The following is a 23,866-nucleotide window of genomic DNA, read 5'->3' on the forward strand; positions in this document are numbered from 1 at the left end:
GGAACTCTTGCAGATGCTCACGCTTTGAAATGGCTTCTCTGAATTTGCCTCCTATTCAGCAGTGGGGAAATTGTGTTGGTGGAAGAGGCATGTTCGGCTCAGCTCTAAATCTTCCGTTGTATAGCGGTACCTCGGGTTACATACGCTTCAGGTTACATACGTTTCAGGATACAGACTCCGCTAACCCAGAAATAGTACCTCGGGTTAAGAACTTTGCTTCAGGATGAGAACAGAAATTGTGCTCTGGCGGCACGGCGGCAGCAGGAGGCCCCATTAGCTAAAGTGGTGCTTCAGGTTAAGTACAGTTTCAGGTTAAGAATGGACATCTGGAACGCATTAAGTACTTAACCTGAGGTACCACTGTACTGCAGTTTCCCATCTATTTAAAAGAAATGTTGTCTGGCAGAGCAGACGTCTCTGAAATGGAAGACATTTGCGGCATATTGCAAGTACAGATAGGTAGCCGTGTTGGTCTGCCATAGTCAAAACAAAAAAAATTTTTTTCCTTCCAGTAGCACCTTAAAGACCAACTAAGTTAGTTCTTGGTATGAGCTTTCGTGTGCATGCACACTTCTTCAGATACACTGAAACAGAAGTTGCCAGATCCTTCTATATAGTGAGAAGGTGGGGAGGGGTATTACTCAGAAGGGTGGTGGGAATGGGTGGTTGGCAGATAGCTGAGATGAGCCTGTTGACGGCTCTTAACGACTGCAATAGGTCTTACAGGAAAAAGCAAGGGGTGAGAAGGTGAAAAATGGCTTTGTCATGTATAATGAGATAAGAATCCAATGTCTTTGTTCAGACCAGGTCTCTCCATGGTTTTAAGTTTGGTAATGAGTTGCAATTCAGCAGCTTCTCTTTCCAGTCTATTTCTGAAATTCCTTTGTAGTAATACAGCTACTTTGAGATCTTGTATAGAATGTCCTGGGAGATTGAAGTGTTCTCCTACTGGTTTCTCTGTCTTGTGATTCTTGATGTCCGATTTATGTCCGTTTATTCTTTGGCGTAAGGTTTGGCCTGTTTGTCCAATATAGAGAGCTGAGGGACACTGTTGGCATTTGATGGCATATACAATGTTAGACGATGAGCAATTAAATAGTCCCGAGATGGTATGTGTGATGTTGTTGGGGCCAGTAATGGTGTTGTCCGGGTGTATGTGGCAGCAAAGTTGGCATCTGGGTTTATTGCAGGCTCTGGTGCCAGTGTCCGTGTTACGTCTGGTTGTAGTATTATTGTGGGTTAGGAGTTGTTTAAGATTGGGTGGCTGTCTGTAGGCAATGAAAGGTCTTCCTCCCAGAGCTTGAGAAAGAGAACTGTCATTAAACGGACATAAATCGGACATCAAGAATCACAAGACAAAGAAACCAGTAGGAGAACACTTCAATCTCCCAGGACATTCTATACAAGATCTCAAAGTAGCTGTATTACTACAAAGGAATTTCAGAAATAGACTGGAAAGAGAAGCTGCTGAATTGCAACTCATTACCAAACTTAAAACCATGGAGAGACCTGGTCTGAACAAAGACATTGGATTCTTATCTCATTATACATGACAAAGCCATTTTTCACCTTCTCACCCCTTGCTTTTTCCTGTAAGACCTATTGCAGTCGTTAAGAGCCGTCAACAGGCTCATCTCAGCTATCTGCCAACCACCCATTCCCACCACCCTTCTGAGTAATACCCCTCCCCACCTTCTCACTATATAGAAGGATCTGGCAACTTCTGTTTCAGTGTATCTGACGAAGTGTGCATGCACACGAAAGCTCATACCAAGAACTAACTTAGTTGGTCTTTAAGGTGCTACTGGAAGGAAAAAAAATTTTTTTGTTTTGGCATATTGCAAGATATTTCTCTCACTTCCAAGCATCGGAGAATTCCTCGTGCATAAAAATACACGGTCACCAGATCACATTTGTTCTTAAATGCTGGTTTTAGTAACTACATGAGCACAAAGCTTTCATGCTAACTTCGCGAGTGGCTCTTCCTGCATGGTGCTGAGTTCTGGCACCAGCATTTCAAGGCATGATGAAGACTGGGCACCCTGAGGTCAGGGTTTGCAGTGACTTGAAATTACAGATCCAGTGGACCTTGCAATGTCGTCATGCTTGTCGCTTGGAGGCAGCAGAAGGTTAGCTTGTAAATTGAGCTGGGTTTTTCATAGCTTTGCTTCGGGGTAATTGAGGTCGAGAAACACGTGTTTCTGAATACACAGACCCTCCATTTCCATTAATGCAGGGAAGGGAGTTAATTCCTTGCTTGACCCTCCCATTTGTTTTGCAGTTAAGATGCCATATTATGTTTGAAGTCTGGTTTGGCCTGTCTGTTTTCAGGTGATTCCAGGTTCAGTGTCTATTATCTCTAGGGAGGGCTAGGAAAGACCCCTAATTTAAACCACTGTGATCCAGCACAGAACAGGCACCTCCTTAGCTTCATAAATTGAAGCTGACTCCTGAAAAGACAGAGGTGTTATGCGTTCTGAGTTCTCAAATCTGCGAAGTGGTAAGATGCCCTGCTCTGGGTGGGGTTGCAGTCCTCTGAAAGGAGCAGGTCCATAGCTTGGGGACTGGATCCAACCTTATCCCTGGAGGCTCAGGTAGCCTTGGTGACTAGGAGTTCCCATTTCCAGCTATGGCCAGCTACAGCCCTTTTGGACATAGATGATTTGGCTACGGTACTCTATGCTCTGTTTGCTTCCAAATCGGACTATTGCAATGTGCTCTAAATGGGCCTATCACTGAAGACAACTCAGGAGCTTAAACTGATCCATTTTTTTTACATTGGTGTGACCCACCCTGGTACCTTCTGGTGAAGGGTGGGTGGTGGTGGTAATAATAATAATAATAATAATAATAATAATAATAATAATAATAATAAGTTTGTGTTCCTGTGTCTCTAAACTTTACCTCTGATTCTGAACTTGTAAAAGAGTATTGGGAAATGATCCATAATGAATTGGGAAAAAATGTTTAAAAGTACTTTCCCAAAAAACCCAGAGTTCTTTCTGTTGGAGATAATTCAGACTGAAATTCCCAGGTTGTTTATGTATGGTACTACTGCAGCCCATGTTTTGTTAGCCCAAAAATGGAAAACGAGTGAGGTCCCAACTGAAGAATAATGGAAACTTAAGTTGACAGAATATGCGCAGCTTGCAGACTTAACATATAGAATAAGAGAACAAGAAGAACATACATTTAAAGAAGATTGGAAAATGTTGAATATATGCGAAATAATTGTGTACAGCTGAAAACACTGTAAACAGGTTTTGATGGATGCAATAATGGAATAATGAGTGGTATAGTTTTTGTAAAATATGCAGGGCTTTATGATATGTAAAATAAACCATGGAAAGGGAAGAAGGGAAGTCATTGAGATCTTAAAGATGTAAAATGCGTATTTTAAATTGTAAAACAGAAAACTTAATAAAATTATATACAAAAAAAGGAGTTTACCTCTGATTAAGTGATACTGGAGCAAACAATTGGGGCTGGAGCTTCAAAATGAGGCAAATGTCTTTGGGATAATGTTGGTGATGGTGATGATGACATTCATACCCCACCTTTCATATACCACCTTTACTCCAAGGACCTCTTGATGATCTGCACCTTTCTCCTATTCACCATTTCATCATCACAAGAATGCTGTGAAGACTAAGTAGCCCAAGGTTAACTGGTTAGCTTCATGACTGAGTGGGGATTTAAACCCTGGTCTTCAAAGTCCTAGTCCAGCCCTACCACTACTACACTTTAGGAAAACAATATAAGGAGAAATTATAACCCCACCCCTCCTAGTCCTGCTGTCCCAATCCAATTCACTTGGCTGCATTGGGGGGGGGTGCTGGGTGGAATTAAAGGAATGGGCCATCTGAAAATGGCTCACCAATATTTTTTCTAGTTAGGAGCTTATTGCAGTTGGGTGTAGGAACTATGTCTCCAAGGGCAAGGGAAGGCTGCTTGTTAGCAGCTGTTCTGATTTTTTCCTTTTGTTACATAATCAACACTTTTTGAACTAATGAGTTGAATCACAACAATTATGTTGTTCCTGCAATCTGCTGGCAGCAACTGAAAACATGAAACCCTTTGCAAAAATAGCCAAGGTGATGTTCTAAGAATGGCTGGCTGATTTGCAATGTGTTCCATTAAAACTAATCAGTTGAAAGGCCAGATATGCATTGCTGAAATCCTTTCTCAGATTAGCCTGATACTGCATATGCCATGTTATTACATTTTGGGTGGGCTTGGCCCTGGAAGTGGACAAGTCCAGATCTCAACAATCAAATAATTTGGCCCAGCCCAAGACCTTATCAGAGATGCTCTGGAGAGACATTCTCTGGCCTTTGCCTGGTTCTAGCAACTTGTAAAGGGAGACAAGATAATGTATTGGCCCAAAGTCATGTTGTCATACCTTTTCTCTCACTCTGTATAAGCCATGGTCTGTTTAACTGGGTTAGTTAATTTGTTTTACTTCTGACTCTGACCCAGCTAACCATGGTTTGTTTGAAGCTGACCCAGCTTGGAGATCTATCTTTGCCTAGTAAGCCAAGATTTGCACCAGCCCTGTGCTTGCATACTCCCTCTTCACATCACTGCTTTCACCCTCCCTTTTTGGTACTCCGTGGTCGAAGAGTTCCTGGGTTAATTAACCTTGGTTGCCCATTATGTCCAAACTGTTTTGGAGCAAATTGTGATCTGAAATGATGGTTTCAAATCCTGCTTTCCTTCAGTTCTGGTAACCATAGTGCTCTGATTTGGACATAATGGAAAGATACAGTAATTTATTCCAGGAAGTATTCAACCATAGCATACTATGGTGGTGGTAAGGAGTGGCACAAGGCATCTGCACATCTCAGCTTAATAATCCAACATGAACATCCAGGGACCAAGCCAACATTTCCTACCTTGGCACTGTTGCATTCTGATTAAGACTGGAGGCAGGCAATGTTTTTAAAAGAGAGTTGGAAGTGGCAAGAGAGCAGCATCATGGTTTTCTGTGGCAAACAACACACATGTTACCGTACTTTTGTCCCTCTATCGTCTGTGGGCTTCTGAAACAATGCAAAAGGCTTTTACCAGAGGCAAAAGTGAGTCAAGTACATGTACAGTGGTACCTCGGGTTACATACACTTCAGGTTACACACTCCGCTAACCCAGAAATAGTGCTTCAGGTTAAGAACTTTGCTTCAGGATGAGAACAGAAATCGTGCTCCGGCGGCACGGCGGCAGCAGGAGGCCCCATTAGCTAAAGTGGTGCTTCAGGTTAAGAACAGTTTCAGGTTACGAACGGACCTCCGGAACGAATTAAGTTCTTAACCCGAGGTACCACTGTATCATGAGTGGGAATCTTAAAAGACTCAGTTCTTTTTCTGGAAGCTTTTTCAGAGAGCTGAAGATTTAATAGAGAATGGAGCTTTTTGCCCCAGTGTTGATGAGCATTATGTTCATCTACCCGTTGTATATTTTTAATCCTCCTGAATGAACAAAATAGGCTGTGTCGATGGCGTCCCATGCACTTCAGTGCAAGAGGCCAAGTTTTTCCTGCTCATCATTTACATTAATGCCATTCTGTAGCTGTTCTTCGAGTGCCTGTTCCTTGTCATCTGCAAGCTTTTTTGTTTATAGTCCAGATAAGCTATTGGGAGTACAGTATGTGTAGTCAAGTCCATAACTGGCCAGAAAAGCACTGTGGCTTGTAATGCACTCAAGACATGGCATTCCTCCTACCCTTTTAAAACTGTAATATATTATGCATCAGTCAGGAGCATACTAGAGCTTCTGTCATCAGTATTAATCTGTCATGTTAGCAAAAAAGTGGTTTCTTTCCTGATAGTTATGTGGTTTCCCCTCCCTTCCTGTGACCATGTAGCAAGTTTAAATTGGCTGTGGCTTGAATTTGACAGGTTTGGTACTTTTACATCATAGCTACATTTTTCCACAATGCTACTTGATGTAACTTTGGAATAAAGAGAATGCCCATGGGTGACAGTCAGCTAAGTTTTACTCAAGAGTAGGTCAATGGTGTTCGGCTGGTTCAGACTCACCTCAGACACCCAACCTTCAACTATGCTGGGCAACATCCGGAGAATTTAGTGGCTGTAATGATTATTCTGCATGTCTTTTCTAAAACAATATGTGAGATCAAATTTTAATGCAATAAATACTGAAACACGTTTTGGAAAATTCCATCTTGAAGTTTATGGATTGGATCTGAAGGTTCTCTTCCTTTGACCCTAGAATCCGATTCTTAATCTGTACCTTAAAAAAAAAAAAACCCACTGCTTTCTAACCTTGCATTTTACTTTGTCCAAAGTTATTCGTAATGGGTTCATGTCTTTATTAAATGCAGGCACCTGTTTCTTTTTTGGAACTGAGTTTCGCCACAGTCTTGAACTGACATGGTATGACAAGAGCTTTCAGAGAACTGGCTTGGAGGGCCTTTGAAGTTTCCTGAGTGCGTGCAGCAGGATTTGGGCTCAGCTATTGCACCCTACCAGTGACCATGCCATCCTTGCCCAATGAAGGAGGTAGGCTTCCATCTTGCAAAAAGCCTCGTATCTTGGTTATATTTGGTCAAAGACGGACGGTGCAAAATTCCAAGGCCTGCCAATGCCATGTACGGGATTGCGCAGCACACATGCACCTCCTCTACTGCATATGCCATAATGCATGGCATGAACCATATTTCAGATCCCTGCCATTCTTTCATATTAAAAGGGGGGTGGGAGTGGCTAGTTCCAGGGTTACCTGAATTATGTGCTTCCTGATGTACATGCATATACACCGTGTTCCCACGCTTATGCTGTGTATACAAAGTGGGAGAACCACACACGGTCTCACTGTTCCTTCATATGACCAAGGTGTATTCTAATTTGTATTTTAAGAGATTTTATAAAACGCTCACATTATATTAATTCAGAGAGGAGATGTGTTAAAAAAACGAAAGTGCAATATGTTTACCCAAAAGAATAAAATAAAATTAACGGTACAAGACTGGAAGGTGAGCTGTGGACAGTAATTTTAAAATGCCATTCAGAAAAGGCCTGGGCACCTGAAATAGTCTTGGGCATGCACCTAAAAGTATAAAATAGCCCTGCGCCTGCATCTTGTTGGAGCAGGACTGAGACTGAGTGAGCTGTAAATTGCTCCAAGATGTTTGCAATACCTTATCGACCTAAACCAAAGGGAAGTCCTCCCTTTTTAATTTGGTTTTTGTACTTTTGTTATGCCTCCTAAGACCAGGTGACAAAGAAACTTACCTGTGTGTTCGGTTCACCTTTTGTAACTATGTGCAAGAACTTTGTGATGGTATTATAGAATTTTATCCCACCCTCCCTATTTTTAAACAGATAACCAAGGGACCTCTTCTCTGACTTTGAGCTCGGAGCTGCCTTACCAAAGCACAATAAGGAGGAAAGTCAGAGAGAAGAAAAAACACGGAGCAATCACTGCGAATGTCGCTGGCACAAAATATGAGATTGGTAGCAAGCTACATATTCTGCTTACCTTACAATTAAATTATGTGATAAGAATAAAGAAAAGTGGATGGAGCAAGGACAGTTACATAGCTAAAAAAGCTTCCAGGTCAAAGTATGATAGAACGTGATACTATTGCTATTGTGGCTTGTGGGTTGCCATGGGCATCTTGTTGGCTACTGCGAGAAATAACCGGGCTACCTGAATTTCTGGTCTGATCTTATTATGTTCTTAGGGAATTGATGAACCACCCTGGGATCTTCGGATGAAATATACAAATTTAAGTTAAAAAAACTATTATAATTAGCCACTGAGAGAATAGCTCAGTTGGTTAGAGCATGGTGCTGATAATGCCACGGTTGTAGGTTTGATCCCCATATGGGACACTTGAGTATTAACTGAATTGCAGGGGGTTGGACTAGATGATCCTCAGAGTCTCCTTCCAACTCTATGAGTCTATAAACCCAGACTGCCTTTATGAAACTCCTAATATTTCCCCACCCAGGCACTGATCAGGCCTACAGCTTGCATCAACCTTTTCTGTATGAGTCGCACTTCCAGATGTTTTGGATGCAGAGTCAGCAGCCAGTCTTAGCACCCTAAAACTCTGGTTTATTTATGCTTGGTTGAAATGTCACCTGAGAGAGAATAGCTGCTTAAAGGCTTAGTCCCGGTTCTGTAAGAGCTCGCACATTTGCTGGAATGTGTGCGTTAAGTGCCTTCTATTAAACCATCCCAGCGTCTAACGTTTAACAGGACTACTCACAGTGCATTAAGCTCAACGCCTCACCCATTTCACATTAATTTTACACATGGCTTGCAAAAGAGCAGAGAGCGCATTTCTTGCTGGGCCGGAGGTTGGCTTTTTACCTTCTGAGTTTAGTCACAGGAAATTAGGTCTTGGGGGCTTATGACGAGGGCGCTGTCATTTGAATAGTCTTCCTGTAATTACCATTCAGAACATCATTCTCTGGAGGGGGTTGTATGGCAGGTCTCCAGCTGCCCTTTCTGTAAAAAGATTTCCATTCCCGTAGAAATGCAACTGGGTCTTTTGATAGCCCTTCTGTTTCATCATAAGACTCAAGCATCGCTCTGTTGCCTTTAGATACATAGGAAGAAACAACAGGAAGCAGCCCAAGCAGACCTCAGTATTGTCTACCCTGACTTGCAGTGGCCCTCCAGGGGTTCAGGCTGGGTTCTCTCCCAGATCTACCTGTAGATGCTGGGGACTGGATCTGCATGCCATGCAATGTTCTGACCTTGAGCTATGGCTCTTCCAGGTTTGATCCCCATATGGGACTGCTGCATATTCCCGCATTGCAGGGGGTTACATGGCCCTTCCACCTCTACAGTTCTGTGATTCCCCTTTGCTCGTTTTACAGCTGTGACCTCTCCCCCTGCTTTGGTATGTCAGGCATGAGCAATCGCTCTTCCAACCTCTTGTGTGCACACCAACAGATTTCTGTTTGATTATTTATGCCTAGATAAGAAATCACCCTTGCTTGTGAGGTCAACCTTCTCATCCCGTTTCACAGCCAACATATTGCTGCCGATCTCATGTCAGAGGTGCAGCTGAGAACTAAATGGGTTATTCCTCAATCATTTTTGGTTGAGCGACAAGCTCTTGTCGGTTCCTTTAGCAAGCTAATGTTTGCTCCCAGCCCCAGCAGCACAATGATTAAAACTATGCAATCGGCAGGATTAGATTTGCAAAATTAAATATTGCAAGGTGAGCAGCACAAGTTTTTTTTTAAAAAAACCCAATAATAGCCTGTGTGCTAGTACTGCTGTATGACTAAATTATGTGTACTTTCCCTCAGAGTCTAGTTTGATTCCCCTCCCCATGTACCTATTCCTCTCTTGCAGTACGCATAGTAATTGAAGAAATGGGCTATGTAAAGACTCGGGACGACGATGAGACTGCAAATCTCATTTGGAGTGATTGCGCTGTGCAGCAGGAAAAGATTGCTGAGCTCCGAAACTACCAGGTACAAAGAAGAAATAACTAGGTAGCCTTGGGCACCTTGATCAGGACAGTAGAAGAAATAATAACATTTCTGTATTGCTCAAACTTTGGTGGTGGGAGAAATCTGTATATTTGATTGTGCATTCATGATTATGTGCCCATTACCTTCTACTGACATAATGGGAAGCAAGAGTTGACTTTCCTGTTTGCAGAGGTCTGCTGGATTTCATTGGGGGGGGGGGGTTGATGTGCAAATTGATTCTGCATTTGGTGGTTGCACATTTCTCTCCACACACAAATAAAAATCCCTTTTTGCTACTGCTGCACCATCTGAAGCTGAAGGACAGCTTCAGTCTTTCTTGTTCCCAAACCAAAAGCTGGTAACATGAGAAAAGCACTCTCAGCCTTCTGTGCATTGGTTAAATACAGTAAGCAAGTGAAAGTGTTGGCATGCTGATTATATGTCTTCATTCAAATGGGCCCTCGCACCGATCTGCATGCCTATAAGTCAGTCACTACTTCTCTGTACATGAGTTTACCCAGATATGCCCACCTGAAGAGCAGCCCACTGATTCACCCTTTCCTCTGTGCTTATCAACGTGCTTTTGCTCTTCTGTTTTTGCTTCAGTTTTCCTAAGAGGAAATCTGATTGCCCAGAACTTAATGGAGTTTCACAAAGAGGTCCCAGTAACTAGTGTGCTTGGATGTAGGTCTGGGAGATCAGGGGTAGTCACCATGGTTCTCCCCAGAAGTTGAGGACTTCAGTTCCCATCCTCCCTGGCCGTTGCCCCTGGAGCTGATGAGAATTGTTTCCCACACCTTGTGGCCCATGTTGGCTACCCCAAGTCTAGATCCTGGCACGGCTGTGAACCCAACATGGTGCCCCTTTGCTTCTCATGCTGCTTCATTTAAAGGGAAAATGTTGATAATCCTCCACGTGCGATTGCTGTAAGATTAAACGGGGTAGGAACGATAAGGCCCCATACATTGCTATAAGTAGGAAGGGGGTCACATCACTGCACAGTTCAAAAGTTCGTGTGAGGGCAGTTGTGGAGCCGTGAAGGCTAACTGCATCTCCACTACACGCCTAATCTTATTCCTCCTTTTGACACAGCAGTGGAACGTGGGGATACGGCTCTTGCATGCAGCAGAAGTTAGGAGCAGCTCATGCAGCCCCATAGCTCTCTTATATGGTCTTTCAGTGCTTGGCGGGGTGGGGTGGGGTGGAGAGTGAGTGCCTGAAACCCAGTACAGTGGTACCTTGGTTCTCAAACGCCTTGGTACTCAAATAACTTGGAACCCAAACACTGCAAACCCGGAAGTAAGTGTTCCAGTTTGCGAACTTTTTCCGGATGCCAAAAGTGCTCCGTTTTGAGTGTTACGCTTCCAATTTGAGTGCCACACTTCTGTTTTGAGTGTTACGCTGAGGTCTTTCTGTTTTTGCTATTTATTTTGCGTTTTTGTTTTTGCAGCTTTTTTGTTTTGTTTTTGTGAGTGTGTGGAACCCAGTTCAGCTACTGATTGGTTGATTGTGTGACTGCAGTACATTGTTTATTCCTTTCATTTTATGGATCAGTGGTCTCATTAGTAAAATTCATGTTAAATGGCTGTTTTAGGGGTTATTTTTAAAAGTCTGGAACAGATTGATCCATTTTGCATTACTTTCTATGGGAAAGCATGCCTTGGTTTTGGAACGCTTTGGTTTTGGAACAGACTTCTGGAACAGATTAAGTTTGAGAACCAAGGTACCACTGTAATAATTAAACAGGTCCATGCTGTCTAATAGATTTCCAGCATCTACCTAGCATAATTAATAGCGGTCTCTTGTAGGTACTGATTTCGTTACAAGTCTAAAATAAATTATAGTAAGTTCAATTGCTGACCCTTCCCTAACGTATGTCTTCCCTCTTTTCTCCCGCCAGAGAATTAACCACTTTCCAGGAATGGGCGAGATCTGTAGGAAGGATTTCTTAGCAAGAAACATGACCAAGTAATTTCCTTTTTAATTTTTGTGTGTAAAGGAATGCAGGTTAATAAACTCTCTCTTTCTTCTTCTTTTTTTGGTAATGTAGCATTGTTTTCTGACATCTAGGGACCTTGTGGGTCAGTTTTAGCCCCTGAGTTTTATCAAGACCCTGTTGTGAGTGAGATGTCTGTGTAATCACAATAGTTATAGGGAACGCTCTGATTCAGAATCAGCAGTTCTCTAGAATATCATTTGAATGGGAGATACAAAAAGGGAGGACTGTTCCTTCCATGCCCTTCTGTGAATTTCTCAGTAGTATCTGGTTGGCCACTGTAGGAAACACAATGTTGGAGTAGATGGGCCTTCTTATGGGCTCTTTTTTTGATGGACTTTCCTTATCTTGTTATTAGTGTGGCCCGATCCTGACTGGTTAGGGAACTGCTCTGCACATTCTTATTAGCGTGGTAAAAAGCTTCCAATAGCTGATTAGCCGAAAAATGGAAAACGAGTGAGGTCCCAACAAAAGAAGAATGGCAACTGAAGTTGATGGAATATGCGCAGCTTGAAGACTTAACATACAGAATAAGAGAACAAGAAGAACATACGTTTAGAGAAGATTGGAAAATGTTTATTGAATACACGGGGGAAATTGTGTACACTTGAAAACGTTGGCAGCATTAAGATAAATTCAGCAGTGTAAATAGGTTTTGATGGATGTAATAATGGAATACTGAATGGTTTAGTTTATGTAAAACATGCAGGGATTTATGATATGCAAAATGAACCATGGAAGAGAAGAAGGGATGATATCTCTCTCTATATATATTCCAATAGCTTTACCCCCAAAGAAGTAGGGAAATCTTTCCAAGCAGCAGACAAGAAATAAAAAGATGGGTTTTGTATGTAACCATTTCCCCAGGTATGTCTTAGTGCATGTGTTCCTCAACTAGGGCAAAATGCCTGTTTGGTTCTTGGACCAATGTCTGGAGCTTTGAGCGGCCCTGGTCCCTGCTGTTGTTGGGATATTGCCAAAAGGCAATTTTCTGCACAGAGTCCTTTGTGTGGTCTTGATGAGAGCTCCCTGCATAAAGTGAAGGTTATGAGATCAGTTCCCTTATTGATATCAGGTTCTTTTTCTCTCTGTGTGTGTTTGTGTCTGTGTGTGAAGAATTAGGATTTTGAACAAAGATATAGACCAATGCAACACCTGCTATCTAGCTCCTTAAGGCAGGGATGGTCACCTAAATTGTTTTGTGTGAACTGTGTGTATTGGTTAGATTCCCAAGAGTCTGAGCTTTTCAAATTAAAGACCATGTAGCTTAATGCAGATCTGCAGAAAGAAAGAAAAATTATTTGGGGGAGAGAGGAAAACAGGCTAGGGGTGTGGAATTATGTCCTTCCAGTAACACAGATCATTTCTGGTTCTGGAGCCCAACTCAGAGAAAAAGTAGTATTGGGGGAAAGAATTGTGAGGAGGGGATATGGCATAGGTTGCTTGCAGGTGGTTAGCATTTCTTGACTGCGTGTTCCTTTTTCTCTTAAAATTGGACCACTCACCCTCATTTCTATGAGGGTGGGACAGACCTGCGTTTAAAACATGGGTCTGCCACCTTGGCATTTAGCTTAGCCCTAGAACAAATAAAAAAAAGACTTGGGCAGATTGAACAATTTTGAATCATGGGCTTTCGATTGCTCAGCAGAGCTCACCCCCCTTTCCTTGCCTTGTGCCCCTCAGAATAGGGTCAGGCGGGTTGGGCGATCCCCCCCCCAGAACAGCATGCAGCGAGAGGCGGGGGATTGTTCTGTCTGGCAGGCTGAAATGCTCATGCAGATCCAACGTTTGTGCGACATTGAATCATACCCATTAATTATAGCGTAGCTGGGAGTTCATTTTAAGAAAGCATGCTGTAGAAGTGGCAAAACAAATCTCCTCGCTTTTGTTCTAAAGAGGATGTCTAGAGGCAACTGTGTGAATGAAAAAAAAAAGCGAACAGTGACAGGCATGACAATGTATCTGAGGACACCAGCTGAGAAAATTGGATTCGGCAACAAGCCCCGTTGCCCCATATTTTCATCTCTTATCTTCTCATCCCCGCCTTGGCTTCAAAAAGTTAATACATTCTGATGTGCAATTCAGAGCTATTATAAAATAAGGAAGTAGATGTGCTTAGACTTTTGTCGTCTGTTGCAGTCGGCGTTTGGGTTTAAGGTACCTGCTTCCATTTTGCCTTTTGCAGGGAGGGAGAGAGACAGAGAGAGAGAGAAAGAATGAATGCCTTCTATTGCTATATAGGGCATCCCGTCTAATCTACAAGGCCTTAGAGCAGCTCTCGAAAAAGAGTCACTTGCTTTTTCATATCTCTATTATATTAGAAAGGGCTGCCAAGACTCATGAGGCCAGTAATATGTAAGTGCAAGAAGAGAGGACCAGAAGCAGCACCAGAATGAATATAGGAAGTGGCCTTATACTGAGACATACTATTGGTACATCTGGTCCAATATCAACTACCCTGGAAGTAGCTTTCCGAAGGATACAGTAGGGATCTTTCCTAACCCTAGATGCTTTAGTTGAGATTCCTGCATTGCAGGGGGTTGGACTAATTCAGTGTTGGCCAAACTCGGCCCTCCAACTGTTTTTGGACTACATTTCCCATCATCCCTGACCACTGGTCCTGTTAGCTAGGGATGATGGGAGTTGTAGTCCCAAAAACAGCTGGAGGGCCAAGTTTGGCCACCACTGGACTAGACAAACCATCAAGGTTTCTTCTGACTCTATGATTCTATGAACTCCTTGACGTTCTTTGTTCAAAGCATGTGGTCTACCACTGAGCTCTGGCCCGGTAGGAAATCTGGGCCTAAATTGAACATAGGCCCCTTCTGAGCACATCTTTATATTTTACACATGTGCAGCAGCCATCCTCTTGGTTCAAATGGGAATAAGAACAGGATCACATCTTTCCATTTTAGGTGCTCATAGTATGCTCACCTTGATTTCGAAAGGTATAAGTCCTCTTTTGATGAGTCTTGTTGTTCTGTGCAGAGAGGTATCCTGAGTTTAAACTTGGTCCCAAATAGGAGAGGGAAATGTTCACATTTGCAAGTTAATTTCTTGGCAAGAAAGGAAGGTGGAACAGAGGAAAGCTCTCTGGCATGAGCTCCATTAGCTTTCATTCAAAAGGGGCTTACATAAGTGGCCTGAGGCCCAGGCAAAGATTGAAAGCATCAGTATTTCAGCTCACTGGTGGAAGGAGTTGTTCCTAGGAAAAAGAAAGCTCCCATATATGGGCTTCTTTCTTTCTGTGGATTATTGTCACTTTTGCTGCTAATGAGATTTCCCCATCTTTTGTCTTGTGGATTAGTAAGTGGGAAAGAGGATCAGCTGTGTGCATCAGCATCCCTGAGCTCTGAGTTACTGAAACAACCACCAAGTGTATGTGAGTCTAATCTGTTAGATAGCATACTTTGGATGATACAATACTGAGCCATTGACCCCGTTCCTACAACCGTGTTTATCACCTGATGACCAGCATGCACAAAAGATATCACAAATCACGCTCAAATCACAAAGAGGGTTCATATCGCCTCATGTGGAATGCCTTTCAATGGATGGACACCCCGGATTGAGTGAGATGAATTGGCATTTCGTTTGAATGAAAGAATAAGTCCCTTTGTCACTTTTGTAGAAGTACAAACATCAAAAAACCTAGCTGAGCTGCTAAACGAGACTAATACAATTTTGTGTGTGATACCTCGGTTGTAATCTGAGTCACTGCAGTGCCAGTATTTGGATCTATAATGATCCTGAGCACAGCAATAAAAAAAACTACATTGGCAATTGTGTTTTGTTGCGCCGTTAGCGAGTAGTTTTTGTGACAGGCTATCTATTGTACTGAAGCCTTGATGTTCTTGGCTGCAGTCCTGGTTTTGCAGATGTGCTTGTCAGTTTTTTCAACTTTCGTAACGAGGCAAGAAATCTGAAGCACAGACCTTCTTTCCAATGGCAGTCCTGTGTAATCTCCTTGTGGAATTAATACATTGCATCCAAAGCTCTTAGGTTTTTGTTTGCTGTCTACATGCCGCACGGGGTGGCATAGTGGTACTGCACATCTTTCTTCTAATGTTTCCCTGCACAAGCAACTCTTTAAATACCTGAAACATTAGGCATATTAAGGTTCCCCTTTACATCAGAAGTATCAGTGAATGGAATGAGCGATAATTCCCATGAATGTGTTCCTGCCTTAGTCCCCTGTAAATGAAGGAATAAACTGCAAATAGTGTAAATGGTACAAATGAAAATTCTATCCCTTAAGGGTTTCCCTGTGAGTTGTTGGAGGAAGTTTCAGACTGTGCAATACATAATTGAATTCAGGAAAAGAGAGAAACCCATGCACCCAAATATTAAATAGCAAAACCCCTCTTGACTTTTCTGTAATCCTGCTGTTGTTAAGTTAATAATGTTCTCTGTTACGTCAGCAAACCTTTGTGGTTCGTTCCTGCTAACGAACTTGCATGTTTACAAAAACTTGTTCAGTGTTCCACAGATTCCCCCCCCCCCCCAATTCTTTAATAAAAATTTCTTTCTTTCTTGGTTTCTTATTGTTCCGGTAAGTTTTGCCATTTTGGCAATTCTTCTTCTTTTCCCCAGAATGATAAAATCTCAGCCTCAGGAGTACAGCTTTATTCCTCGAACGTGGATCTTCCCAGCAGAGTACACACAATTCCAGAATTATGTAAAAGAACTCAAGAGAAAACGTAGACAGAAAACATTCATCGTCAAACCAGCTAACGGTGCAATGGGGCATGGGTATGTGCAGGGTTTAAAGATGCTTCTTTAAGTCAGCCTCCTCCAACTTGATGCCTGCCAGATGTTGCTGGACTACAACTCCCATCGTCCATGATCATTGGATGCCTTGGCTGGGGCTGATGGGAGGTGGAGGCTGGGGCTCATGCGAAGGCTGCTTACAGGTTCTTCAATCTTGTGTGTCACCTGCTGTTACTGTTACTGTGAATTGCGCTGAATATAGATTATATTGTTCTTTGTAAATATGACCCATGGATTTAGAAATAACAACAATGATGTAAATCGGATTTTTCATACAGTAGTAAAAACGGTGACACGCATTCGTTTTCATTTGCTTTTTTTCTTTGCTTTTTCTTTCTCTCTTTTCGAATATGACAAATACGCAGCTCAGGTCAATTCTTTATCTTACAAGAATACCCAACATAGTTAAAGTTGTTTGCCCAGGCTTAGCAGCAATAAATGATTTTTAGTCATTTTTTAGTATGAAATGGTGTAATAGGGTGAAATAATTCATGCTTGTTTACAGCATGGTTTCTTTTAAATAAATCTTCAACCATTTTCCAGGGCAGGATTTTTTTAAAGGTAAATATGTAAGAGGCCAAAGGGACGCGGGTGGCGCTGTGGGTTAAACCACAGAGCCCAGGACTTGCCGATCAGAAGGTCGGCGGTTTGAATCCCCGTGACGGGGTGAGCTCCCATTGCTCGGTCCCAGCTCCTGTCAACCTAGCAGATCGAAAGCACGTCAAAGTGCAAGTAGATAAATAGGTACTGCTCCGGTGGGAAGGTAAACGGTGTTTCCGTGTGCTGCTCTGGTTCGCCAGAAGTGGCTTAGTCATGTTGGCCACATGACCCGGAAACTGTACGCCGGCTCCCTCAGCCAATAAAGTGAGATGAGCGCCACAACCCCAGAGTCGGTCATGACTGGACCTAATGGTCAGGGGTTCCTTTACCTTTTTATGTGAGAGGCCATAGAAACGTAATTGATGGCACTCATAACAAAGCAGCTGGATAGACTGTCTGGAGAACCTTATGACTTAAAAAGCTAATTTAATTCCTTAACTTGTTGATTTTACTGCAGTCAATGAGCACAATCTCCAGTGGTGACAATAAAGCCACACATGAAGGGATCACCATAGCACCCTTGGTCCTAAATGTGTTGGAGATCATTTTGCATTGCTTTAGTGTAAAACCAGGCTTCAAAAGCAAGGGGATTTATCCTAGTTCTTGGGAACACCAGAACATGTGGCCGACAATTCAGAGTGTTAGTGCTGACCTTTAAATCCCTAAATGGCTTTGGCCCTGTATACCTGAAGGAACGTCTCTCACTGAGAGAAGTGAGGTTAAAGGGAACCAGGTCGAGGGCCTTCTCGATAATGGCACCCGCCATGTTGAACTCCCTCCCATCAGATGTCAAGGAGATAAAGAACTATCTGACTTTTAGAAGACACCTGAAGGCAGCCCTGTATAGGGAAGTTTTGTGTTTGTCGTATTGTGTTATAATTTGTTGGAAGCAGCCCAGAGTGGCTGGGGTAACCCAGTCAGATGGGCAGCATATAAATAAGTTGTTGTTGTTGTTAGTTGTGTATGGCCTTAGACACCCTTTGCTAATCTAGTGCCCTCTAGACATTACCGGACTACAACATCTGGAGAGCACCAAGTTGATGTCTTGTTATAGCAAGTTACAAACCTGCTATACAAACCTGTAACTGATGGGGTCAAATGATCTGTCAGAGCTGTAATTGTATTTCTGAGGGTTTATTTAACTTTCTGTATTTAAAACTTATCTTTGTGCCTTTTAACCAGGATCTCCCTCACAAGAAATGCAGAGAAGCTTCATTCTCAGGAACACCTCATAGTCCAGGAATATCTTGACAAGCCCTTTCTTATTGAAGGCTACAAATTTGATCTAAGAGTGTACATTCTGGTGACTTCCTGTGATCCCTTAAAAATATTTTTATATCATGACGGGCTAGTGAGGATGGGCACAGAGCTATATCATCCCCCCAATGATTCAAATCTGGTAAGTGGTTGTTAGGATCAAACGAAACACTCCTGAGTGCAGCACAAAATAGTTTAGGTGCCAGAAGAGGAAAAGGAAATGACATTTTGAGCAAAAAAACAGTGCACAATTTAGTTAGGCAAATTCTAGTCCTTGTTTACCTGGGCCACCGTGTGTTGGAGCCTGTGATGCACATCAGCTAGCTAATAAGATACAGACTCGGAAAACGCTGTTCACGTGTTCCTTCAGGATCACACGTTTAACATTTTGTTGTGTGTGGAAACAAGGCTATGCCTGCAGACTCCACCCCCTAACCATCCCTGCTTGCCCCCCATCTATGTACTGGGAAGGTCTGAAATGGGAGATGGGGAGCTTTCTCTGAATGTGTGATCTCTACTGTGACTTGGAACCATGCAAGTAGAATAGACTCCCCTCTTCAAACCTTTTTCCAATCTGTGGACAACACGAGTGTGTCATGACCTTCAGCTCTAACTTTTCACCCTCGTGGCTGTAAATTCAGAGAGAGAATATCAAACTGGAAGAGACACTTGTCCTTGGAAGAAGTTCCAGATGTTCCCGCTGCCCTGGAAACTCCAGCACAAGAGAATCCTATGTTGTTGACATCTCTCTGGCCTTGGGATAGTTGCAATGATACAGAAAATACAAATTGTGCCTTGAGAAAGGACCGTTAAGCTACATACTTGCATCTTGCAGTGGAAAGGCCTTGCCTCATTTTCTTGTTGCTATCCCAATAGATTAATGTCAGATTAATGTCCGTGAACTGTCTTTGTACCTGTAGCTCAGTAGCGACCCTTTCCTATCTTCCCTTCCTTTCAGAGCCAGCTGTTTATGCACCTGACCAACTACTCTGTGAATAAGCATAATGAGCGTTTTGAGCGGGACGAAACAGAAGATAAAGGCAGTAAGCGCTCTATAAAGTGGTTTACTGAGTTTCTGCAAACAAATCACCTTGACGTTTCCAAATTCTGGAATGATATTTCAGTAAGAGAAAACTAATAATGCAATAGCTGTTTTCAATGTTTATGTTGGCCTATTACGAGTGCTCCTCACTTCTTGACTTGGACTGGGACGCAATCTGGTTTTTGACTCATTGCAGGTTCTTCTTTGGATGCACATTTTTATATAGCTAAATTATTTGGCAGAGTGCAAACCCGATGATGTTTCATACAAGGCCTTATTTCAAGGCTTGAGGCTGGGAAATTGACACAAGAATCAGATTGTTTCAGCCGAGTGACAAACGCATTAAACAAAATTCAGTTTGTTTATGTGCTCTTGTAATTTAGAGTGAAACCAGCTGTTGATTAGATTCCTTAATTCTGCACAGCCAGTCTTGTCTCTTGTATTTGAATGTGTGTTGCTTAATGCCTTTTGGTGATCTAAAACGAAACGAAACAAAATAACACCTGGATAAATAACGATGCTGCTTCCCCCATCTCTCTCTTCTCTGCACAATCCCCCAGGAACTAGTGGTGAAGACTCTCATAGTAGCAGAGCCCCATGTCCTTCACGCTTACCGTATGTGTAGGCCAGGACAGTCTCCAGGAAGTGACAGTGTTTGCTTTGAAGTTCTGGGGTTTGATATCCTGCTGGACAGAAAACTCAAGCCATGGCTCCTAGAGGTAAGCTGCTTTAAAATAGTAACAATAATAAGACAAGAGCATTAAAGGGCTTGATACTTAAAGCCCATTTGGAGGTCTCTAAAAGAGGACCAGACATGGAGGAGAAGACTATCATCAGCCACTAGCCATGATGGTTATGTTCTACCTCCACTGTAGAACACCAGTTGCTAGGAATCACATTTGGAGAAAGCTCTGCTGCTTTCAGGTCTCGCTTTGGTTGGCCACAGTGAGATCATTGTGCTGGACTAGATGGACCATGGGTCTGGAGATGCAATGAGGTTGAGGGAACATTCTTTCGTATGTGGTGGACCTGTAAAATGGTAAAGGGTATTGGGAAATAATCCATAATGAATTGGGAAAAAATGTTTAAAAGTATACATTTCCAAAAAGACCAGAGTCCTTTTTGTTGGGTGATAATTCAGACGGAAATTCCCAGGTGTCAAAAAAGGTTATTTACGTATGCCACTGCTGTGGCCTGTGTTTTGTTAGCCCAAAAATGGAAAACTGAGCAAGGTCCCAACTAAAGAAGAATGGCAACTTCAGCTGATGGAATATGCGCTGCTTGCAGACTTAACATATAGAATAAGAGAACTAGGAGAACACACGTTTAGAGAAGATTGGAAAACGCTTATTGAATATATGGGGGGAAATGGTGTACACTTTAAAGCGCTGGCAGCATTAAGATCAATTCAGCGGTGTAAATAAGTTTTGATGGAATGCCAAATGGTTTAGTTTATGTAAAATATGCAGGGATTTACGATATGCAAAATGAACCATGGAAAGAGAAGAAGGGAAGTCATTGATATTTTAACAGAAAAATGTAATAAAAATTACCAAAAATAAAATAAAATAGATGGGCCGTTGGTCTGATCCACTAGAGACCAGACATTCTTAAGAGTTTGTAAGTGTTACAAAAAGGATGCAATGCAATGAACCATGTGCGAAAACAGCCAGGTCATTGAGCAAAGCTAACCCATATCATAATTGATGGCTTTCGACAGCCCTGCATTTTATTTGCTGGGAGCAGGGAGCAGGAGAAGAGTGCAGAGGGCTGCTCCTCCAGGCTCTCCATCATTCTCATCTGTTTGGATGCTGGACTTGGTGGATCTTCTTACGTTCTCAAAAGGCTGGCCGTGTCTCGAAGCCAGCATATACCCAGTAGAGCTAATCATAGAAGGCCTTCCTGGACGAGAGCTTTTTCACAGCGCATAAAAGAGCTCCAAAGAGATGGTGATTTAAAATATGAATGGGTTTTATCAATGCTCGGGAACTCCCTTTTCACGAAACATCCCCCACTTTCAGAGGGAGCAAGTGTATACAAGTCAAATATTTGCTCCCTCTTTGTCCTGGCCTTGTGTTTTGATTTAAAGATGGAAGTGCTTGCACCATCTAGTGGAAGAAACATGGAAGATTATTCTTCAAGCAGAGCAATAGTTTCTCATCTGGAACATTCATTTTATTAGCTAGTTCATTTCTATTAACTAATTTTATTAACCACTGGCTTGGGAAGCAGTTTTCACACATTGGTCACCATCCATGCCTATCCTGTAGTTTCTTATGAAATACTGTGTTTTGATGCACTTACCCCAAAACCACCTTTGATCCGAAATGAGAAAACCTAGTTTAAAGCTGGTAATATATACATAGCCTAATACATCAATAGCTGCATTTCTTCAGAGACACAGTCCTTTTGTTTCTGTGTTGAACGCATCTCAACATGCCTCTTCAGACTCCCCGTTGTTTCTGAACTGAACTTTGGTTCAAGCGTTGATTTATTTTTATTTTTGTATTTTTTATCGGGCGCATTGTTTTATGCGAACACTGTGTAGTACATAAGAGTGGGACAGAAATGTCCTACATGAAATCAATGAACCGGTCCTCCAGAGCTTCCTCGTGAGAGCAGTGGTAGCATGACATCTTTTGCTTGTAAGTGGGAGAGAGAACGCCCTTGTCAACACAAGAAATTGTCCTAGCTGGCTCGCACAGGACTAGATTGAAGAGAATGATATGGTGTGCTGTCAAAGGAGGATATGCAAAAGTCGAGGATATGCAAAATGGCGAGTCCAGAGAGGAAGAAGACAGAGGAGATTAAGGGCAAGAGAAGGAAGAGTGTGCAGATGAAAACTGGATGATGAACATGGCGGGTTGGAAGCAGATTCTAGATACAGCCTTGATCCTAGATGGACAGGTGGAAGCAGTGGCTAGGAGTGCTCATCTACGTCCACCATTCACACATCCTTTCTTCAAGAAGCTTATAATGTATGTGATAGTCATGTCCCAGTGGGATTGTTAACATGCCCTACGCAGGTTTGAAAGCTTCTGTTGCTCTGGAATGCAGCTGCCACACTGTTAACTGAAGCTGGCAAAGTTAAACCTACAGTCCTAATATTACATCTTATGCACTGGTTTCCACGCGGGTGGCGCTGTGGTCTAAACAACTGAGCCTCTTGGGCTTGCCGATCAGAAGGTTGGCAGTTTGAATCTGGGACAGGGTGAGCTCCCGTTCCTCTGTCCCAGCTCCTGCTAACTTAGCAGTTCAAAAGCACACCAGTGCAAGTAGATAAATAGATGCTGCTGCAGTGGGAAGGTAAATGGCGTTTCCGTGCGCTCTGGTTTCCGTCACGGTGTTCTGTTGCATCAGAAGCGGTTTAGTCATGCTGGCCACATGACCCGGAAAGCTATCTGTGGAAAACACCAGCTCCCTCGGCCTGAAAGCGAGATGAGTGCCGCAACCCCATAGTTGCCTTTGACTGAACTTAACCGTCCAGGGGTCCTTTACCTTTTTTTTTTTTACTGGTTTCCACACAAAAAACAAAAAAAAACTGAAGGCGTCCCTTTTGACTTCAATGTTCCGGACAGTTTGAATGACACAGTTCAGATGTATCCAAACCTACCCTGATAATCTTCTGATGCCCTTGTGTCCCTGGGCGGACAGACAGAAGAGACAGGGCCCTCTTCGCAGTGATGCCAAGACAGTGAACTTCCCAAGTCGAACAGGAAGGAATTATCCATGGGCTAAGAACCCTCAATAATCAAGAAATCTGGTTCCTCTCAGTGTTTGCACTCATGGGGATGATTCGAAGTGTGTGTTTTTGGTGAACACATGAAGAATCCCCATTCAGACCTTGGGGGTGAAGCTGGGGGGGGGTCGGGGATGTTGGGGCCTGCATGCATGCACCCCCCAATTATTACCAAATAGTTTGAAATAATGCTTGAGAGAGGGGGTGTTTGGCATTTGAAAACTGGGCCCCAGTGTTATGTCTGTGTGAGAGCATACCTCATGGTTATTTTGTGGATTAAGACATTCCTGGAGATGTTCTGTCCTCTATAATTTTTTCAGATTAACCGAGCCCCGAGCTTTGGTACTGACCAAAAAATAGACTATGATGTGAAAAAAGGTGTCCTGCTGAATGCATTAAAGCTGCTCAATATAAGGTAAAATTACATTTCCCCTGTTGTTCTTTTCATTAGTTGGTTTTTTTTTTTTTTGGAGGGGGGAGGGAATAGAGATACATTTACATCATGATGTACCAAAGTCATTGTAAATGCTCCATAGGAAACTTGTGGCTTATGTTAAATTCTTCTGAGCCAAAATTAACATTGTTCCCTCATCAGAAGATATGTTAGTTAAATCTTTTGTTTGATGCGGGAGCTGTAGAAGGCCCAGGCAACTTCTTCAGACAGCACTCTGATTTAAATTTGCTACCCACAGTAGGAAGATCTCATGTTGGGGCTAAGTTAAGTCATGAGAGGGAGTCACTTTTATAGTGACCATAAAGATGGTAAAGGAAAAAGCCTTGCTCTTTTCCTGTCATCAAAGGGAGCACACCCTTATCTCCCAAATTCTGCTTCCTTGGCGCACAATACTACAGACTTTTAACGAACTGCGTCCCTCCCTTTCTTTCTTTTTAGCTATAGTAATATGAATTTGTCTTCATTCTTTTCTTTTATTCATTTCAATTTGGTGCTCTTTGGCTGTTTATTGAGACCTCTAAACAACTTCATTTAACAGAAGCTTTCTGGTGCC

At 42.6% G+C, this 23,866-nt stretch overlaps 1 protein-coding gene across 5 annotated transcripts in view; it reads left to right on the forward strand.

Moving 5' to 3' along the window:
- TTLL7 (tubulin tyrosine ligase like 7) overlaps positions 1-23,866 on the forward strand; it is an 80,016-nt gene that overhangs the window by 24,833 nt on the left and 31,317 nt on the right. For 4 of the 5 annotated variants that reach the window (XM_083620812.1, XM_083620813.1, XM_083620811.1 and 1 more), the window contains exons 2-10: positions 6,341-6,518; positions 7,341-7,472; positions 9,334-9,455; positions 11,356-11,423; positions 16,045-16,203; positions 18,004-18,220; positions 19,037-19,201; positions 19,681-19,839; positions 23,180-23,274. In XM_083620812.1, the coding sequence (XP_083476938.1) occupies positions 6,494-6,518; positions 7,341-7,472; positions 9,334-9,455; positions 11,356-11,423; positions 16,045-16,203; positions 18,004-18,220; positions 19,037-19,201; positions 19,681-19,839; positions 23,180-23,274 (1,142 nt within the window). In that variant the 5' untranslated portion in view covers positions 6,341-6,493. The other variant, XM_083620815.1, reaches the window with a different exon arrangement.

Source organism: Podarcis filfolensis (assembly GCF_964270895.1).
Source record: "Podarcis filfolensis genome assembly, chromosome: 6".
In the NCBI taxonomy this organism is placed as follows: Eukaryota; Metazoa; Chordata; class Lepidosauria; order Squamata; family Lacertidae; genus Podarcis; species Podarcis filfolensis.